Here is a 22,351-nt window from a genome sequence, read left to right on the forward strand (position 1 = left end):
TTAGCGCTGGTTTAATGCCAATGGTTTAAAAAGAAACAAAATTACAAAATAACTTTTTTAACTTTTCACTGTGTTTTAAGAATCAAGGTCTCTATGATAAAAAGATATGCATCGATGTACATTACCAAATCTCTGTAGACTTACATGCCTACATATTACAACACGTGTCCGACACTGCCCATGTCGATAAGTGCATCACATGTTGGTATTGATATTTATAAGGCGTGCAGTTCAATCGGTCTGTATAAAGATTAGCGGCAAATCAGCTACAGTATATCAAACACACAATACATGAAGAAGACTAAAGCATCTTCAATCAGCACCACAAACAAGCTCATTGTCTGGTAGAGAGATTCTAATGAGCCTCTGAAGACGAACACTCTCAGTGTTTTCACAATTAATTGCAGTGTAATGAAGATCCTTCGTTTCTGAGGGAATTGAGCAGTTTGGCAGAGACTCTCCACTGACACGAGAATGAGTGGCAGAGCATTTCAACACACCCTGTTGAAAACCACAGAGATGTGTGTGTGTGTGTGTGTGTGTGTGACCACACAGCTGTGGTGGGAGCAGGAGACAGAGGATTTAATCGCTGTCAGGTCCAGAATTAACAAGCTAAACAAATAACAGCTTGCACCGAGTCCCCAGCATGCAGCATTTCTCCTCACAGATAACGTTACGAATGACAAAACGTGTCGTCCTGAGCTAAAACGTCCTCTGTCAGGCTTACTGCTCATCTCAGCTATGAATCAAACTATGCATGTAATCTTCAGCACGTGCTTTAGCATTGAGGCAGAGAGAAGGGGGTGCAAGATGGGAACCAGGACACAGAAATGACAAATGGGTTTATCTGGCGAGAGCAAAGCAGTCCATACTGGGAATACAGCAGACATGAGCAAGTTATTCAGTTGGGGAATGGAGACACGGAAAAGAAACTAGAAATACTTGTAAAGATGGAAAAAAGAGGGCATTAAAGATAAGGAGAAAGAAAGAGAAAAAGCCTATTGATCAGTAACTACACGTGTCCGGCGCGTTAAACATTCCGCTTCTGCATCGCTTTGAAGAGCTTCATATAAAGCACTCAGCTTGTTTCATGCACTATATTTCTGCTCATTTCAGATGTGATTTGTTCATAGAAATGCATAATTAACTATTGTAAAATTACGTTAAACCTGACGCTTTCCATTCATAGTGCGCAGACGTGATTTTATCATTTGTTGCTGCAGCAATGAACTATTATAGTTTCTTTAAAGTCTACAATAATCTAATAAATAATAGACATGAAAGTCTTACCCCATTAGAAGGATATGAGGTCCAACCCAGCTCTGCCTGGGACTCCTTGGAATTCAGCAACACAACTGGAGGAAAAAAAACAAAGCAAGAGAGAAACAAGAAGGACTCATTAAATTGCAATTATATGTTGTGCAATTTCTTTCTCACTGTCAGAACACATAGAGCTGATGGTGTTTAATAAGAGCGAGCACACATTCGGCTCAAACGAGGACTGACAGACCTGCAGTGCTGCACTTAGTGGACGAACTGCACCGGTCATCAGATGATAACCGCGGACAGCTTTGCAAAGCACAGGAATATTGACCAATTTCAACTGGTCTGCGGCACAATGTGCTGGTTCAACATTTAAACAATAATTATCAAAGGGAAAAGGAATGTTTTACACCACCACCACCACAATGCAATAGAGCCCAAGAGGCCTGTGAAGCAAATTCAAGCTGGCATTTGTCATTTCTGCTGTATTTTTACAATTACAAAGCCTTAATATGAACCTCCGCTTACAAACTAAATTAAAATGAGCAGTGCACCAGTGAATGTTGTTATTCAGCGCTTTGAACAAGTACAGGACTGTGTAAACAAACTCGGGCAACATTTTTAAAAAGATGCCCTTGACACAAATAGAGCTTGAGCTCTGAATCAGCACTTGGACAAGGCCTATAATTCAGCACCAAAGACAGCGTTTACACTGAGAAACACCGTTTCAGGACCATGGACAGCGGCATGTGTGCACATATGGGCGTTTCAGCACCATGGACAGCTCAGATAATGCTTTAATACTCCTAAAACAGTGTTTAAATCTGCACAAAACAACAAGATATATATATATAAATATATTTCTGATGCTAAAATATCCTCACTTTTCCCAGCATAACGTGCAGAGACAAATACATCTGCACTGAGTTTAAACACTATGGTTTTGTCAAACTGTGGTCTGTTTGTTAACGTCTGTTTAAGCTGAAACCAATTTTTTTGTCTGATAAAAGATGGGGATGAAAGAAGGAGCTGCAGGAGAGTTTACAAAACTTCTGCTGAATTTATTTGATCAAAAATACAGTAAAAACAGTGAAATATTATTCCAGTGTAAATCATCTGTTCTCTATGTGAATATACAGTAAAGTGTAATTTATTCCTGTGATCAAAGCTGAATTTTCAGCATCATTACTCCAGTCTTCAGTGTCACATGATCCTTCACACATCACTCTAATATGAGGATTTGATGCTCAAGAAACATTTATGATTATTATCAGTGTTGAAAACAGTTGTGCTGCTTCATAATTTTGTGGAAACCGTGATGCAGTTTTTTCTTTGATTAATAAAAAGTTCAAAAGAACAGCATTTATTTTAAATAGAAATCTTTTGTAACATTATAAATGTCTTTACTGTTTTGATGACTTGAATGCGTCCCTGCCTATAGTAAAAGTATGAATTTCTAGCAAGAAAAACAACTTTTGAATGACAGCATGTTTGCCTAATTAGTGTATTAGACTATGCCACATTTCTCCCATCATTTCACCAAACATGCTTGTGTATCAGAAGATGAATTATTCATAATTAATTGCCGTCACAAACGCTTGTTTCTCTTTGCTTGGCTCATGCATCGACAGCGTCAGTCCTCACACAAGCACACGCTCTGACATCACAACACTCGTCTGAACGCCTCCTCATTACAAGCCGGATGAGCACTTCTATCATACAGCGTTTATCATAGATACAGTATCATACAGAGTTTATCATAGATACAGTATCATACAGCGTTTATCATCATAGATACAGTATCATACAGAGTTTATCATAGATACAGTATCATACAGCGTTTATCATAGATACAGTATCATACAGCGTTTATCATCATAGATACATTTATCATAGATACAGTATCATACAGCGTTTATCATCATAGATACATTTATCATAGATACAGTATCATACAGCGTGTATCATCATAGATACAGTATCATACAGTGTTTATCATAGATACAGTATCATACAGCATGTATCATCATAGATACAGTATCATACAGCGTTTATCATCAGATACAGTATCATACAGCGTGTATCATCATAGATACAGTATCATACAGCGTGTATCATCATAGATACAGTATCATACAGCGTGTATCATCATAGATACAGTATCATACAGCGTGTATCATCATAGATACAGTATCATACAGCGTGTATCATCATAGATACAGTATCATACAGCGTGTATCATCATAGATACAGTATCATACAGCGTTAGATACAGTATCATACAGCGTTTATCATCAGATACAGTATCATACAGCGTTTATCATCAGATACAGTATCATACAGCGTTTATCATCAGATACAGTATCATACAGCGTTTATCATCAGATACAGTATCATACAGCGTGTATCATCATAGATACAGTATCATACAGCGTGTATCATCATAGATACAGTATCATACAGCGTGTATCATCATAGATACAGTATCATACAGCGTGTATCATCATAGATACAGTATCATACAGTGTTAGATACAGTATCATACAGCGTTTATCATCAGATACAGTATCATACAGCGTTTATCATCAGATACAGTATCATACAGCGTGTATCATCATAGATACAGTATCATACAGCGTGTATCATCATAGATACAGTATCATACAGCGTGTATCATCAGATACAGTATCATACAGCGTGTATCATCATAGATACAGTATCATACAGCGTGTATCATCATAGATACAGTATCATACAGCGTGTATCATCAGATACAGTATCATACAGCGTGTATCATCATAGATACAGTATCATACAGCGTGTATCATCATAGATACAGTATCATACAGCGTGTATCATCAGATACAGTATCATACAGCGTGTATCATCATAGATACAGTATCATACAGCGTTTATCATCAGATACAGTATCATACAGCGTGTATCATCATAGATACAGTATCATACACCGTGTATCATCATAGATACAGTATCATACAGCGTGTATCATCATAGATACAGTATCATACAGCGTGTATCATCATAGATACAGTATCATACAGCGTGTATCATCATAGATACAGTATCATACAGCGTTTATCATAGATACAGTATCATACAGCGTGACTCAGAGCGTCTCTAGTCTGGCAGACTTGCGGTTACTGCCAAGTCAAATGTACTGAGGTCGAGTATTTTACGTTCCCAAGGTTTTCTGTGGTAAACAAAGACATAAATTTCACTGTTCTGACTTCACCTCGGTTGGTTTGAGTGATTTTTTTATTTGTTTTTCCAGAACAGCTGTTGCTCGGTCTCTCCACGTTTAGGAGACAAGATGCCATTTGATTTCTGCTGACACGGACCCCTACTGACTCGACCTTGAAGAGACTAACCGAGGCAGAGCCACAGACGAGGTCAAACTACACGAGCAGTCGCTCGCAGGGACTCACGGACACATGTGAGGTCATTCAACGAGACGGAGAAACAGCAGAAACAAGCAGTGGAAGGAATCCTTCTCCCAAAACATTTCAAATCATTTACTCACCATCGTCGGTCCAAACCCTTGGACTTGTGGAACGCAAATGGATAGATCTGAAATGTGATGATCTTTTTAAAGTCTATTTTCTAAGTGCACGTTATTGATCTAATTCTTATTCATATGATTATTTTCCTGTTTATCACTGAAACAATCTGAACTGTATGAAGCACTATAGAAATAAACGTGACTTGACTCAAAACTATCCTTTTCTTACCATCGACTGCAAACTTGCAGTTTTTTCCTAGAAAAAAATTCTTCATGCCTTAAAATATCTTGAATGTAACTCGACACCCTTGCCTCATTTAGTATGAATATGCAAATTCACCCCGCCTCCACTCACTCACTCAGCTCAGAGATCCACTGGTTGACGATCACACGTTGATCTGATTGGTTACAAGGTAGTTTGTGACGTCAGAAACACCAGCGATTTCAAAGCGTGTTTTTGAGACTGTCTTTGGTTCACTGCAGTTTTAAGGAGGAAATACTCAGCAATGGTGTCGACTTATGAACTTACACATGCTTTGTCTTAAAGCACATTAAAAACACCACATAGACACATAAACAACATTAAAAGCTGGATTCTCACCACAGGACTTTAAGTGGTTGTTGACGGAGAATCTTTCTCAACAGTCGTACTCCTCATTCACACTCACTATCAAAAAGAACAGCAGCTGGGACATTCTGCTAAGCATTTCATTTTATATTCAACAGATGAAAGAAAATCATACAGGTTTGGAACGACATATTTTCATTTATGCGTGAACTATTCTATAAATTCGAGCCAAAATGAGCAAGAACATCATTCTGGCGTCTTTGATTTCAAAAATACACATTCCATCTCTTTTTAACAACTGTACTCACCGCAAATAACCTTCATTACATTAAGCACTACGCTTCCCTCTAGATATTAGCAGAACCTGGGAGCAAAAAAAAACCCAATTTACCCTCACAAACAAAGACGACGTCTAAGACTGACTGAAGGATGTGCTTGTGTCACAAGGGCACTGATCTCCCTGTCAAACCCAACACACACATGTAAATCCCACTGAAAGAATTATAATACGAGAACCATAAAATTCAATAGAGGGGATTAGCCACATGTTGTTAAACTCTCTTCCATGAAGCTTATCTGCATATATACATAAAGCACAGAACGCACCAATCAGAGTCCAGAGACCTGCGGGACACTCATCGGCCAAACATTATCCCTCTAATAAGCACACACACACACGCACACACACACACACACACGCTCGGTACGTGCATACACTCGCTCGTAGCGTTAAAGCCAACAGAATGGCAAAGCGCATTAAGTTGAAGCCCCATACAGACCTTTATGACCTCATTAAACTTTCAGCTCCGCCACTGGGGTGTAAAGAGCGCTTGCTTTTCTCTAGGCTTGTATGGAAATGCTCACACACACACACACACACAGCAGCCGCTGAATCCTAATAACAGCTGTTTGCCTGGGTTTCGGCACAGGGGGAGGCGTATTCACCAGCACTTCTCAGTCATTCTCGCTCTTCTTTCTGATCAGCTTGGCGTCGTTTGGAAATGGGTCACGGTGGCGAACGGCCCGCTTTTACAAACACGACCCCCTCCGAGCCGACGCAACACGACAGCCTTCACAAAACCGGATTGCTTGGCTCTTACATTATCTTGACAGCGCCAGACTCAGAGACACACACAAATGAAAAGTTGTATTCAGGAAAAGAGGATTGAGAGGAACCAAGCCAGCCATTCGGATGAGATTTGCCATTCAGATGCAAGAGATTTTCTGAGTTTGGTCAGTGAGATTGAGATTTGAGTCATGGTGCAAATTAGAGATGCACCATTAATCGTTAAAAGATTGCGATCTTGCCTCAAACACACAGAATAATTATTTCTGTCTTACAATCATTCAAATGATCACAGAAGTACTGGGATAAAAGTTAGGTGTGTTCGATGTGAAGCGGCGCTACTCAGACCATCCGTGTATGACATAAAAATGACATAAATATCGCTGTACTTTGGTGTCACACACAGAACGGTCTGAGCAGCGCCGCTTCACAAACACACTTATTCATTCAAGAGATCTGTTAAAAAACACTTATTCATCCAGTAATAAAACAAGTGAAGCCTTTGAGTCATTGAATCATTCACTCAACCGATTTAAAAAATATATATTAATCATTTATTCATCGGGATATATCGGTAGGGATATACCGGCACCATATCGGTCTCGGACGATATAGGTTCATTTTTGATGTTATCGGCCCGATAAAAAAAACATTGCCCGACATATTAAAGGTGATAAATAATGTATTATTTCCTTGAGAAGATCATTATAATCGTGTGCACGGGACACGGATTTTAATTGTGAGACGTTTGTTTTTGTAATCAGGCTCTCAATTTAAAAAAAGAAATTGGATCTAGATTTATCGGCCAATATATCGGTTATCGGCTTGCAAACAAAGAATTATCGGTATCGGTCAAATTGGTGCATCCCTCTTAAATAGACTGCAGCAATAAACATTTGATCAGAACCTCTAGTAAATTACGTTATTTTGTTTAGTTGTCTATTCAGAATCATAGGAGAATCGTGACAAATCACAACAAATCATGATTCCCAATGTATCCAGAATCATGCAGTCAGCCAATCAGACGAGCTGCGAGAGATTTTCAGTGTTAGCTTGAGTCGTGTTGCTGTGACGGTGTGTGTTCAGTCATGATGTGTTGCTGTGACGGTGTGTGTTCAGTCGTGATGTGTTGCTGTGACGGTGTGTTGCTGTGAAGGTGTGTGTTCAGTCGTGATGTGTTGCTGTGACGGTGTGTGTTCAGTCATGATGTGTTGCTGTGACGGTGTGTGTTCAGTCGTGATGTGTTGCTGTGACGGTGTGTGTTCAGTCATGATGTGTTGCTGTGACGGTGTGTGTTCAGTCGTGATGTGTTGCTGTGACGGTGTGTTGCTGTGAAGGTGTGTGTTCAGTCGTGATGTGTTGCTGTGACGGTGTGTGTTCAGTCGTGATGTGTTGCTGTGACGGTGTGTGTTCAGTCATGATGTGTTGCTGTGACGGTGTGTGTTCAGTCGTGATGTGTTGCTGTGACGGTGTGTTGCTGTGAAGGTGTGTGTTCAGTCGTGATGTGTTGCTGTGACGGTGTGTGTTCAGTCGTGATGTGTTGCTGTGACGGTGTGTGTTCAGTCATGATGTGTTGCTGTGACGGTGTGTGTTCAGTCGTGATGTGTTGCTGTGACGGTGTGTGTTCAGTCATGATGTGTTGCTGTGACGGTGTGTGTTCAGTCATGATGTGTTGCTGTGACGGTGTGTGTTCAGTCGTGATGTGTTGCTGTGACGGTGTGTGTTCAGTCGTGATGTGTTGCTGTGACGGTGTGTGTTCAGTCATGATGTGCATGTGCTGACGGAGATGTGACTGACTGAAGCTCGACTCGCTCATGACGTCACGATCCACCCGCCAGAGCCTCTGAGCTGTCAGAGCGAAGAGAGAAATAACTTAATGTGCTTTTCAGAAGATCAGGGTCATTAAACGGTGAAGGAATGGCTGAAGACTGACATATAAAGCTTTAAAGCCGCTTTGCCTCATGTCCTGTAATGATGATTCAGAATTAAGCAAGTAAATGCAAGAGTTTTGCTGAGGTGTAGGAGGACGGGTAGAGAAAAAAAAAGCGTATTAAAAAAAAATCAGCCCATAGATTTCTTTATATCTCAGCACATCTAAACTTCTTCATTTTGAAACACGCGTCAGGAATGAAGACAGCAGTCGCTGATATGAGGGTCATGTGACTGCCGGAGAGCTGTCTTACATAACACCGTATGAGGAGCGAGCCGAGTCAACATGATTAGAAGGCATCGAAGACACGACAGACAGCTCGGATTAATGCGGATTCAGAGTGACAGAACTGTTCTACAGGACAAATCAAAAGTTTGTGGGGAAATGCATTCAGATATTGAACAAATCCAATTTTAAATCTTCTAATGAAATTTTGACAGGTGGCGGCACTGTTTTGGGTGGTTGTTAGGCGTTTGACAACACGCACACACACACACACACACACACACACACACACTAACCCGTCCACTAACCCTACCCATCACACACACACACACACACACACACACACACACACACACACACACTAACCCTACCCATCACACACACACACACACACACACACACACACACTAACCCTACCCATCACACACACACACACACACACACACACACACACACTAACCCTACCCATCACACACACACACACACACACACACACACACACAAACACACACACACACACACACACACACACACACTAACCCTACCCATCACACACACACACACACACACACACACACTAACCCTACCCATCACACACAACTTTCTGCATTTTTGCATTTTCAAAAAAACTCCATTTACTTTATTTTTATACCAGTGAGGTTTTTACAAATGAGGACGTTCCTAAAGGAGGTTTTGGAAATGTTGTCAGGTTTTAGTCACTTCTGGGGACAATTTGTTCCCAAAATATAGTTAAGTAGGTACACAAACACACACACACACACACCTTTGTTTCTCGACCTGCTGTCCCGCTTAACCCTCGTGCTGATTGCTGTGTTTTTTAAATGTCACGGATTGTCTGCATGTAAACCGGAGCTGAGAGGACAGTTTTTGTGGAGCTTTCATAAACACTTCAATAATTGAAGGCGTATCGTTGTTGGTTCCTCCATTACCTCTGGCCAAGTCAAGCAAAAGAATGTTTTATTCTGCTGTTTGTGCGCAGAACCGGACGCTTTAAACGTCAAGTGGGTTTAATTCAGTTTGAGTTTCATCAGAACGGTTTATGTGTCGTTTGGGAATCTGAGACGGCTGTCACCGAGGTTATGGGGAACAAGTCAAATCTGGTTCAGGAGTAATGATAAAGATAAAACACTAAAATATCAATGTTCAAAACAACTGTGTTCAACACTGATAATAATCATAAATGTTTGTTGATCATCAAATCCTCATATTAGAGTGATGTGTGAAGGATCATGTGACACTGAAGACTGGAGTAATGATGCTGAACATTCAGCTTTGATCACAGGAATAAATTACACTTTACTGTATATTCACATAGAAAACAGATGATTTACACTGGAATAATATTTCACTGTTTTACTGTATTTTTTACCAAATAAATGCAGCTTTGATGAGCAGAAGAGACTCTTTCACAAACATTAAAAATCATAAGGACTTTAGAACTAGTTTATAATGCAAAACCGAAACCTTTACATAAACATCTGACAAACATGAATATCATTCATATTAATGAAAAATTATAGAATATTTTTAAATGTCATTTAAAGCATTTGATACAGTATGTCCTGATTTTTTTCAGATTCTTTTTTAAACAAGAAGGATCTTCTTTCTTTACTAGAAACAATTTATTAAAGGAGGCCAGTGTAAGAGAACATCTTACATCCCTGATTCTCTCTCTCTCTGTCCTTGTTAATAAGCGAAGGAGTCAAAAAAAGGAAGAGTGGTTACGTAAGCGGAAGAGAGAGAGGGAGAGACTTTTTTTCCCTCTCTCTCAATTTAGGAATCCAGTTTAGTTCTTATTAGTGTGTGATTTTGGGCACATTAGCACATCAGCTCCCTGACAGGAGGAGGAACGTTCACTCCCACCCGTCTCTTTCATTCATCCTCAAACACACACACTTCTCCTCCACCTCCTCGATAACACACGGAGTCCAATCACAGAGTTGGGATGTTGAACTTCCTCTGTCTCTGACACACATTCACACACTCTCACCCATGGTGTTTACAGTGGGCTAATGTTCAGAACGCTTGATGTCATCAAACTCGTGATGAATAAGATGACATCGAGCTGACACACTTCATTCAAAGTCTAAAATGAGTGATTTTCCCCACATACACACAGACACTACAACTGCTTCTCATGAAGAATTGGAGCGGAAACCAAACATGTTGTCAACACTTCAGAGGATCTGGACTGATAGAACGCATTAAAAAAAAAATATTCTGGGAAAAACATGTCCCTGCAGTTTGAAGACAAAATAATATAGATATAATATAAAGAAATATAATCCAAAAAAATATTAAGAAATATAAATCACATAACAGCCTTGTTTGGACAAAGTTAGTGTTCAAAAGTTTGGGATTTCTTGAAAATGAATTCATTCTTTTATTCAATAAATTCATCAAAAATCTTTTACATAACTTTTGAACTTCTGATTCTGTAAAGATTTCTGCTGAATATTCAGCTTTACATCACAGGAATAAATTAAATTAAAAAATATATATATAATAAAATAAAATAAAACTTGTGATAGAAGTGAAAAATGTATGTGAAATAAGAACAACGAAAAAAAGAACGTTGACCAAACTCTTTCAAATCACATCCATCCACCCCTCTCATCATATCATTTCATATATCTATCAGTCCCGAGACTCTCTTCCTCCAGCTCTCTTCCCGCTCCGTCTTTCCATTATTACTACAGACATTGATCTCCGTCCTTTTGATGAATGAAGGCAAGTCAAAAGGTGTGTGTGAGAGAGAAAGATAGAGAGAGACAGAAAGGTCTGGGGTCGAGAGAGAACGTCTATCCATCAATACGGCACATCACGAGCCGCAGAAATCCATATTCCCGACAGCTGATCAATCAATACGCAGAACAACGGGCGCTTGCGAAAGAATACGGCCAGGTGAGTCGATAAGTTAGAATAACAGGTCTGTGCCTGTTAAACTGAGGAAAGATGGAGGGATGGAGGGATGACAGAAACCTTGTGTTCACTGCAGACTGATGACAGAGAGATATATGTCTACAACAGTGGTTCTCAACCTCAAGATGCTTTAAAATCAGCTAAACCTACGAAAAATCAAGATATTTTAGATTTTAATTTACCCCCTCAACAAATGTTTTTCTTTGAAGAACCAGGATTTGGAAAATCTTGATATATGAGGTGGCTTCATTTCTAGACCTGGAAAGGTCATGTAAATTAATACAATTTGAAAAATGCCAGAAACTTTTATATAAAATGTGGGTTTTTTTGCCAAGCTTAAAAATGTGTTATCGAGTAGAAAAAGTGAAAAAAAAAAATGTAATAAAAAATTCCACATCCAGTAGTCATGATTGACTGGAAAATCGCCGGGCCTTTCAGTATTTTTGTGGACGATGGTGATATTAAAAGACCAAATTCAGTAAACACCTTATTGATGATGCAAACTACACATACGAGTCGATGAACACAGAGCATGTGACGTCACGTGGAAACTATGAGTAAAAGTCCAAGAATTTAGATGCCCGTCTCTTTCTCCATCTTCTCCATCAAGTCAGGCTTTTAATTATCATTTGTACAACTGTCGGATCTCATCGCTCACCCGTCTCACATGGTCTCGATTCATTTATTCCATGATTGCTTATTTACTTATCTGTGAAGCAGATCATTTGAGCATAATATTAATTCACAAAACCTCGTTTCAAAAAGGGGGGGCGGTTCACTTCACACTAATTATGCAAATCATGTGCAGAATGGCTTCCTTTAGGATTGAATCAGATGGTCCTTATTGCCTCTTTCCACAGGCCTGTTGATCCAGCTATGTTATGTGTGTAAAGAGTAGTATGTCCAATTTCACAGTATCTATAAAACAGTAGGCAGAAAGATGAGATCTTGAAGTGCATATAAGAGATGCGAATGGCAGTGAAGGGACGCTACTGACGCTGAAAGGTCACATGATAATGACAGCATGACGATTCGCATCCATACTACACACATTCATACTGTATAGAACATACGCAAAACTCAAAGTAGGCTATTTATTCAATGTCAGAACCTACTCGGAGTATGTGATTTTAGCCTTTGTGAAACTCATCATGTTAGTGTTGATGAATCTCCATGCTAATCATTTAACTAAAGCTTGACATCAAAATGCTCGATATTTTAGCCTCCACCAGGTCAAAGTTCATTGACTTCCCCAGATGTGTTGTATTGACTCTGGCTTTTGGTAAAGAAAAGGTCATCGCTGGAAGACCTCGCATCAATTTCAAGCTCATCGAAGCGAGTGCTTCCAATCAAAACCACATGAGGCACATGAGGGAAGCAGAAAGTGTCCAGAACATTGCAGTTCTTCACTAGACATAATGAAGGAGCTTTTCGCCAGTAATGTCCCATAAATGGTTTCCCAACGAACGCATTTCCTAGTGGTGAGGAAATTATCTGCCAAACTTGTTTACCTCAAAGAAAACGTTAATCAACGATGGCATGGGAAATATGATCTAAGATACCCATTCAACACTCAACGCTGTTAAAAGATTGTGCTTCTGATGAGTATTTAGCCACGGAGAGGCTCATTTCAACCTTCTTATTTAGTGTGGAGGAACGGAAAGATTGCTCACATTTAAATCTCAGGTTGAAGGGAAAGAGGAAGGCGAAACCATTTAGGAGGCTGAAATGAAAAATGTGACAGGCATCACATAAAGTGAAAAGGAAAAGGTCTTAACCCTGGTTCCTGTGGCACCCCAATATCCAGCAGCCCACACATCTTGTGAAGAAGCCGTGCACTAATGGACAGATCTCAGGGACTTTAATCACGGCTCAGGGAGAGGGTCTCTCTCTCCATTTCTCCTCTGCCAATCATCCCGCGAGTCTGAAGCCCAGCGGTCTCCTCACGACTACGACTACAGCCTTATGAGCTGAATGAAGAGAAGAGAGTCAGGATTACACGGAGGACGTGTGATACTACAGACTTGGAAGAGGGAATATTAGCATTAACCCCAACTAAAGATTTCTCTAGTCGTTTGTTTAAGCCCTTAGTTGACTAATGTCAACATTTATATTAAATTTAATTACTTAAGTATGCGGGGGGCTAAATATATATGCCTATTCCGTGCTCAAGTGCACTCAAAGTTTACCGCACAGCACTGGCAAAAGTAATGATTATGAATGTGTTGGGAAAAAAAAGCAAGGAGACATTTGAATTATTTAATAAACTAGTGTTTTTCTGCCCCCACCTAAAGATTTTTCTAGTCGACTACTCTCGACATTTATATTAATTGAATTACTTAATATGTGGGAGGCTGAAAATATGCCTATTCCACGCTCATAAAGCTTGCCGCAAAGCACTGGCAAAAGTAATGATTATGAATGTGTTGAGAAAAATAGCAAGGAGACATTTGAATTATTGAATAAACTAGTGTTTTCTGAGTCAGTGTCGGCTGCAGAGATCTCGCAGTAGTGAACACGTCTATAGAGAGAAACCCACCTTTCATACGCATTAAATAAGCAGAGAGTATTTGTTTTCTGTTCGAATTGGTTCGTTTAAAAGTACATTTCAAGCTTTCTATAAGCATGTTTCTCATGTCTGTGAGGATAATCGCTGAGTTTCGGTTCATTAATGCCAGGGCTGCAGGTCACGGAGACTGAGACGGAACAAAGCTTGGTCTTTATTTTATGAATGCACGATTTTGTTGTTATTGTGAGTGTACACAAATAAAAGTAGTCCTTTACAGTTTGGAATGATGTATTACTCTTATCTGTATGACACAAAATGATGTAGTGAGTAAATGAAGTAGAAAAATGTGTATTTTAGTTAGAAAAGATAAGACTTTCCCTCAAGAAGTGTTCAAATAAGTTCTAGTCCTTTCTTTCAGAATATTAAAGAGATTAAAGTCTCACCTAGTCCCGATTAGGACAGACCGGCCTGGTTGGTGAAGAGTAAGATTTTTATTTTTTCATTTAAAAAAAAAATCATAAACAGCTCAAATAATTGATAACTTCTGACTGTGGTTTGGTTTTGTTTACTAGGTTACTAAACCAAAAAATAAATATCACCAATTCAAATTATTACCAAATACTATGCAAGTATATAAATAATGCTAAAATATTGAACCATCTAAATTTGTGCTTCATGTAGACACTGTGTGTTTTGAGTACTATAGTAATGGTTTTAGATTTCAGGCCAACAGAATCATATTTAGTGTGCTAGCATGTAATCAAGGAAAACATGTTAAATATGTTAGTGTGAGTGGGTGCTAGAAATAAAATAATAAATTCTGCTGAACTGCTGTCCAAGATCTCTTTGCTAATGAAATCTGTGTATGGAAAGAGAACGAAAGACACAGACTGTGAGTTTATAAAAAAAAGATAGTAGGGTCTCATCTACATTCACCCTGAATGGACAGATTAAAATTTAAGGTTCATAGAGTTTCTATAATAAAAAGGAGGAAAACAGAAAAACACCAGGCAATTTTCAGAAGACCCCATAAACGCAAACACACACATAAACACACACTCGCACAGCCGTGATTGAATGCAAATTAAAATGCAAATGCCGCGCTGCTAGTTTTCGAGCAGCCGGCCCGCAGATGGAAGCGTTTGAACACGACAGCTCGGACAAGTTTGGAATGTCAAAAAGTGGCGTGGCACTAAGCAGAGTCTTCACACGTTCATGTCAGATTCAGAAATCACCATGAAGAAATGGGACAGAGACGCTTTAGGTCACTATGACACAGAATATCAGCAGAAGTGTTACTAGTCTCTGATTTCAAAGGTAGTTGTTGTTTCTGAATATGAAAATGCCGATATAATGTAAAGTGTTTGCTTTGGCTCTTGTTTTAAATGATTTAGTTCCGATGTTGTGCTTGTTGTCGTCTGTTGCCGCCGCACAAGCAGAATGTGGCGATTGGTCGGTGTTGTGTTTGTCCCGCCCCTCCTCCACTGTGATTGGATGTATAAAGTGACAGTGATGCGCGCTGCGTTTTAATATTTTTATAACAACAGCAAGCTCTCAGTGTGAAAGTCACCGTTTTGAAAAAAATGTGCTAGCCTTAGGGAAAATGTTAATTGCTGCAGTCTATTCAACGAATATTCATTTTCTTTATTTTTATTTTTATTAATCAGGTTGAGTGAATGATTCAATGACTCACTTCACTTGTTTCATTACTGGATGAAGAACCAGTATTTTTGAATGAATCTCTTGAATTAATGATTCAATGACAAATACATGTTTTAACAGGCCCTTGTCGCCACCTACTGGTGAAACGATGTAATCTTTATTTGAAGCCTCCTTACTTTCAAAAGGTGATTTATTCTATTTTTGATCACTACCGTAGATATCAGCGTTTATATCTGAATTATAAACTTTTAACCCAGTACTTCTGTGATCATTTGAATGATTGTAAGACAGAAATATGTGATTGAAAAGACTGTTTGTGAAGCTGTTTCATGACATCTGATCTCTCTGAACACAGATCTGAGTCGCTGTTATCGGCCTTGAAAAATGTTTAATAGACAGAGCCAAATCATTGTTATTTAGGAATAAGACTGCATGGGTGTTTGAATCGAGATCAGCATCTTTTAACGATTAATCTTGCAGCTCTCCGGCTTTAAACCGCTGCACTATTTAACAGGATCCTCAAGCTTGCACAGCCCACAGAACAGCTCTGAATTTTTCATCACATCTGCACTCTCTCGACCGGCTAACAGAGCGAAGCTGCATGTACGATCAGAAGACTGTGTCAATGAAGCTAAAGGCACATGTACATACTGTAAGCACATCACTAAGTGAAGTTACATAATGACACTAGACTTTCTGAAGAACAAGTCGTGTCTGAGCAAAAGACGCCGCTAGTGTGTTGTTAAAAATAATTTCTATGCATTTGCTAAGATGTTGGCAGTGGTTTACGACACGTTGCTGAGCAGCTGCTATTGGGTGATCTGGGTGGTTAAGAGCGTGTTGCTAGTTAGTTTCTAGGATGCAAATTTGGGGGGAAAATAAGTTGGGATTTTCAAGCTGCAAAATACGAGGCATTATTCACTTCATCTTCATCTCTAGTGTGTAATGTTGCAGTTTGATCATGAATAATCTCCAGTTCTTCTCTATATCAGAGTCAGTGTTCCTGAACTCCTGAAACGCCTCCACTGTAGTCTTGAGTTTCTTCCGGGAACGAACACGTCACAATATTCCTCATTATAATAATTAATGTGCTGAATAAAGGGGCGGGGCCTGGTTGAGTTAGTTAGTAGTGTGTTAAACTGGCGGTTATGGTAAGGGGCGGGACATTTCCCAAACACACTCGAAGCGCTCGACCAATCACAACACACTGCTCCAGCTGACCAATCAGAGCACAGTGTGCTTTTCAGAAGGAGGGGCTTCATAGAGACAGGAAGTAAACAGAGCGTTACTGACAGACTGGGAAGAGAGGAGCCGCAACAATGGAGAATATGAGGAAAATAATCAACATTCAAGCAGGAAAACCTGTTCTAGTAGAGCCTGAAAACAACATCAAGGGCATAACATGGTTTATTTAAGAAACAAATATCAATCATAAAAGTGATGCTTGCTTTAACAAATATCACTGATTATTGTCAACACATCTTCTTAGTTTGGGATTCACTTCAGGGATTGCGGAGTAATGCACCAGTATACTGTCATAGTAAATATATACATCTGCTATACTCTTATTTATGCAATGACATTAGTCTTTGCTTTGGACAAAGGCGTCTGCTAAATGACTAAAAGTAAATGTAAATTAGATGGGCTTTGTTTCAGTTGTACTGGAGGATTTGGGAGATTCGGCTCAGACGTACTTGTTGAGCTTTGATTCATGAGAATGATGAAACACAAATACGTTTTACAAGCGTAAAACACACATACTCAAATAATTCTCTATTGCACTATTACAAATATTCCCTAATACAAAGTAATCAATAATTCCCAACATCTTTCTACTAAAGAATTCACTGTGCTTTTGCCTTTTATATGTTCTGCCTTCCGGTCGGCATTCGTTACATTGATTTGCACCTTTGCTACTTGAGGAGAAATACACACCACCGTTCAAAGGCTAGCAGGCACGTACTTTATAACAAAAGTTGCTTACGTAAGAAAACATCAAGAAAACAGCAGGATTTATAAGTATATACTACAGGTGCAGCAGTCGATTGCATAATCACTGAATTGAATGAGATCTGAGGAGACTTTCAGCATAAGTTTCAGTTCAGTCTATTAAGTTATCGTATGGCTTCAGAAGACTCACATGTACTGTTGTGTTTCAGTAGATAGAGACGGTCATATGAGAGAGAGAGAGAGAGAGAGAGAGAGAGAGAGAGAGAGAGAGAGAGAGAGAGAGAGAGAGAGAGAGAGAGAGAGAGAGAGAGAGAGAGAGAGAGAGAGAGAGAGAGAGAGAGAGAGAGAGAGAAAATGAATGGACATCAGTGGCTATATTGACCGATGTCCACACAACACACTGGATGAGCAGCACGCTGGGTCAGAAACACACACACACACACACACACACACACACACACACACACACACACACTGCCAGGTGAATCCTATTTCTTCTCATTTAGACTCTGTCTGCTAAATTGTCCTTGATCTGACCTTCAAGGAGTGCTAAAGTAATCTACAATTACCTCAGAGACAAGGAGAAATAAAGGGTGACACTGTCAAACACACACACACACAGCCATTAACTTGAGTGTGTGTGTGTGTGTGTGTGTGTGTGTGTGTGTGTGTGTGTGTGTGTGTGTGTGTGTGTGTGTGTGTGTGTGTGTGTGTGTGTGTGTGTGTGTGTGTGTGTGTGTGTGTGTGTGTGTGTGTGTGTGTGTGTGTGTGTGTGTGTGTGTGCGTGTGTATGTGTGCACGTACACAGACTCAAGAGAGGATAGAGAAGAACTGGCACTTCCGGTGAGCCTCCATCTGGAGACCAACTGACCATCTGACCACATTACATCACACCACACACACACACACACACACACACACACACACACACACACACACACAATGCAATCATTCACCCAAGAACTACAAATTTCCATCTTTTACTCACTCTTGTTTTTCCAAACTCATATTATTTTTCTATATAATGTGAGTAAATGAAGACCAGGGATATTCGTCCTCCACTTGAAAAACTGCAGCTTTGACATTCTGCTAAATCGAGCTTCATCATTCAAGAAACGCTATTCACCGCGACTCTTCTGATAACCCGTCACTAATGTGTTTGATTAATCAGACAACAAGCCACTTCATCAGTATTACTGCACTCTCCCATTCAAACATTTGGGGGTCAAGTTTTCGTTCTCTTTTTGGAATATTTTTATTCAGGAAAGATGCAATAAATTGATCAATATTGGACTTTTACACTGTTACAAATACATGCTGTTCTTTTGAACTTTCTATTCTTTAAAGAATCCTGAAAACACAAACTGTTTTCAACACTGATAATAATCATAAATGTTTGTTGATCATCAAATCCTCATATTAGAGTGATTTCTGAAGGATCATGTGACACGGAAGACTGGAGTAATGATGTCCACGACAAACGCCATGTTTCATGTCACATGACCAGTCAGAAAAAGCAGCGAAACAATAAAGTAAATGCCTGGCTTGTACATTTTTCCAAGTATAAAACATTACAATAAAACAGCACAGAAAAATAATTTATAATGACATTCATTGTCAGCCATTTCCATGATCAAAGCAATCGATTAGTTGTTGCAGCTCTACATCCAAACCTCCACAGTCCCGTAATAAACAGAGAGAGAAACTGAAGCCTTCGAAACACTGAAAAAGCAATCACAGCGCACGTCTGCGCATCTTAACAAGAGTAAAGAGCCGATAAATCAAGCTGTTATCTCGATAGCGTATCCATTCCAAGCGTGCCAGGATTTATACGTCTCCAGATGAAGCACCAGTTGTGATATTACAGAAACGCTCCGCCATAAAAAGAATCAGGCAAATTCTCTCTTTCAAGCTGAACAATATATGCTCAAAGTCTTAAATCTGAGGTTAACAGTTTAGAGCAAAGCTCACACACACACACACACACACACACACTCGTACTGTGAAAGCAGACCACACTCGGTTGTTTTGATTGCAATCAGAGCAAACACACACACACACACACACACACACACACACACACACACACTTCACACACTGATTGCGACTGAGCCGCACAGATTCAGCCACAGCTCCGGCTCATTTGTTTGTGGGATTTCAGGACACAAACAGCGACATACAGGCGTGCGTTTACACTCTGAATACTCCTACATTTAGTCCTACATTACTTACATTATTTTTTATGTTGGCCTTTTTGCCACTTTTTACTGTAAGATGGCAGGAGATGATGGAGAGAAAACAAGATCAGACATTTAATGAAGTTTGCATCATTAATTATGTAACTTTTCCTGTTTATTACGGTGAAGCTGCTTTGAGAATTTCTATTGAATCTGGTGCTTTAAAAATAAAGGTGACTTTACTCCATTACAAACAACAAATCAAAACAAAACATGAATTTACACATTAGAGATGAGATGGTATACTGGTCAACCAGTTGACTATTCGTCCAATAAACTAGCTGATAAGCAGTGTTGTTACTGTTAACTATTGAACAATAGTTTTTCAATTTTAATTTTTTTAATTGAAATAAAGCTGAAAAAATAATAAAACTAATTAAAAACTAAAAAATAATAAAAGCTAAAAATATATTAAAAGCAAAAAATAACACTAGCACATAACTTAAAATAAAAACAGAAAATATAAAAAAGAAATGCAATTATATGAATAATACTAAAATAACACTAATAGGATTTTGCTTCAAGTGTTGCTTGTTTGTTTTAAACTAAAAACGTATTTTTTGCAGATCCTTCATCAAGTCTCTCAAATGATCAGCACAACTCTAAACCACTACGCCACGTCTCCGACCTGCAACCATCAACTTTAACTCCTTTAACTCTAACTTTAACTCGACACAGACGGTTTTCCCAGCACCGGGAGCGAGAGCAATCCCAGAACGAATGTTTTCCTAAACCCGCGGCTCTGGGGAGGCTCAGTAAAGCCTTCATGCCAGAGCATACAATTTATGAATTTATTCATCAGCGGGAAACCACGCATTAAAAGGTCGGGTGATTTTCCAGGTCACTGGCCAAAGCCTCCACCGGTGAGGAAAGCAGAGAGAACATGTTCCCGTCTCGCGCTGATAAAGAGGGAGAAGGACACGGCTCATATCCGGCTCATATCCGGCATCTGTGCGGGTGCAGCGCTTAATGAGTTTCAAAGGTCAAATGCCTCTTCAAAAGATTAATGGGGTTTTGCACATCACCTTCACGGGGATCTGAGGGACCAAAGGGGCCAAACGACGCTGTCGCCGAGTGCGTGTCACGCTGGGAGACATATCAGAACTGGGAAAAAATCCCTCAATGGTTCTTACAATCAGCTGGTTCACATATAAAACCCTTGAAGTCAAGTGACAGTGCTGTGAGGATGTAGAACGAAACATTAAAGTTTAACGTCCCCCTGTGGTGAAAATACAGCTTGTTTATGCGTCTATGTGGTGTTTTTAATATGCTTTAAGACAAAGCATGTGTAAGTTCATAAGTCGACACCATTGCTGAGTATTTCCTCCTTAAAACTGCAGTGAACCAAAGACAGTCTCAAAAACACGCTTTGAAATCGCTGGTGTTTCTGACGTCACAAACTACCTTGTAACCAATCAGATCAACGTGTGATCGTCAACCAGTGGATCTCTGAGCTGAGCGAGTGAGTGGAGGCGGGGTGAATTTGCATATTCATGGAACCACGTATACTAAATGAGGCGAGGGTGTCGAGTTACATTCAAGCAAGTTTAAGGCATGAAGATATTTATTTCACAGGAAAAAACTTTTAAATATATCATTTTGGTGATCAAAGATGAGTTAAGGGATAAAATTATTGACTACAGGGGGACTTTAAGTAGATGTGGCCCGTGGCTTTTGTTATGAGCTTTGGGACCGAATCCACCACTGATGTATCGACAGAAAGATTTTCTTGACATCAGAAATGCATTACCTCCAATAAAACAACCACATAAGCAACAGTGAAACACTGATGTACAGTGACAAACTTGAAATTACCTAGGTTCTGGTAATCGTGGGTTACCTCATTTGAATATTCATGAGGTTAAAGCTTTGATTGGACAACTTACAGCACGCTAAAGTTTGTGGGAATATCCAAATATCTTAAATCTTCTAAATCATTCCATCTCTTCATCACTCCAGTTAACTGGTTTGACATCTCTTTTAGTTTTCTGAATTTCTTTAGATGCTCAAAACTAAACACAGCATGAGATGGTTTTTGTAAGTGTACACAGCTCATGAATATTCAATGAGGTAAGCAATGAGGCACTTTATGATTTGTCTATTGCTAAACAACTCATTGTGCTAAACAAATATTGTTTCATACTGTATTATTTTGGTACTGCAATTCAGGGTTATTGTAAATGTAAATGTAAATCATTAACCAGAGGCTAAAACTGGCCTTAACTTTAACAGGGGTGAACACTTTTGCATTGCACCAACATTATTTCATAATTCATTATTATTTTTAATTTTAACAACTGAAACTCATACGGTGTGACGAAATACATATTTCTCCGAAAAACATAACTAAACTCATTTACAAACATTAGAAAACGTTATTCTTGTTTTATTAGTGTTCATTTTGTTTTAGATTTTGAATTATATTTTTATACATGTGGGATTTTTTATGTATTCTGTGGCATCTTAATTTAAATGAAA

General features: G+C 39.2%; 1 protein-coding gene across 2 annotated transcripts in view; it reads right to left on the reverse strand.

The window, feature by feature from the left end:
• Nucleotides 1–22,351, reverse strand: part of epha10 (EPH receptor A10) — a 141,090-nt gene that overhangs the window by 112,371 nt on the left and 6,368 nt on the right. For both annotated transcript variants that reach the window (XM_084424066.1, XM_084424065.1), the window contains exon 2: nt 1,291–1,355. In XM_084424066.1, the coding sequence (XP_084280192.1) occupies nt 1,291–1,355 (65 nt within the window). The remainder of the gene's footprint in view (nt 1–1,290; nt 1,356–22,351) is intronic.

This window comes from Rutilus rutilus (assembly GCF_951802725.1).
Source record: "Rutilus rutilus genome assembly, chromosome: 11".
Taxonomy (NCBI): domain Eukaryota; kingdom Metazoa; phylum Chordata; class Actinopteri; order Cypriniformes; family Leuciscidae; genus Rutilus; species Rutilus rutilus.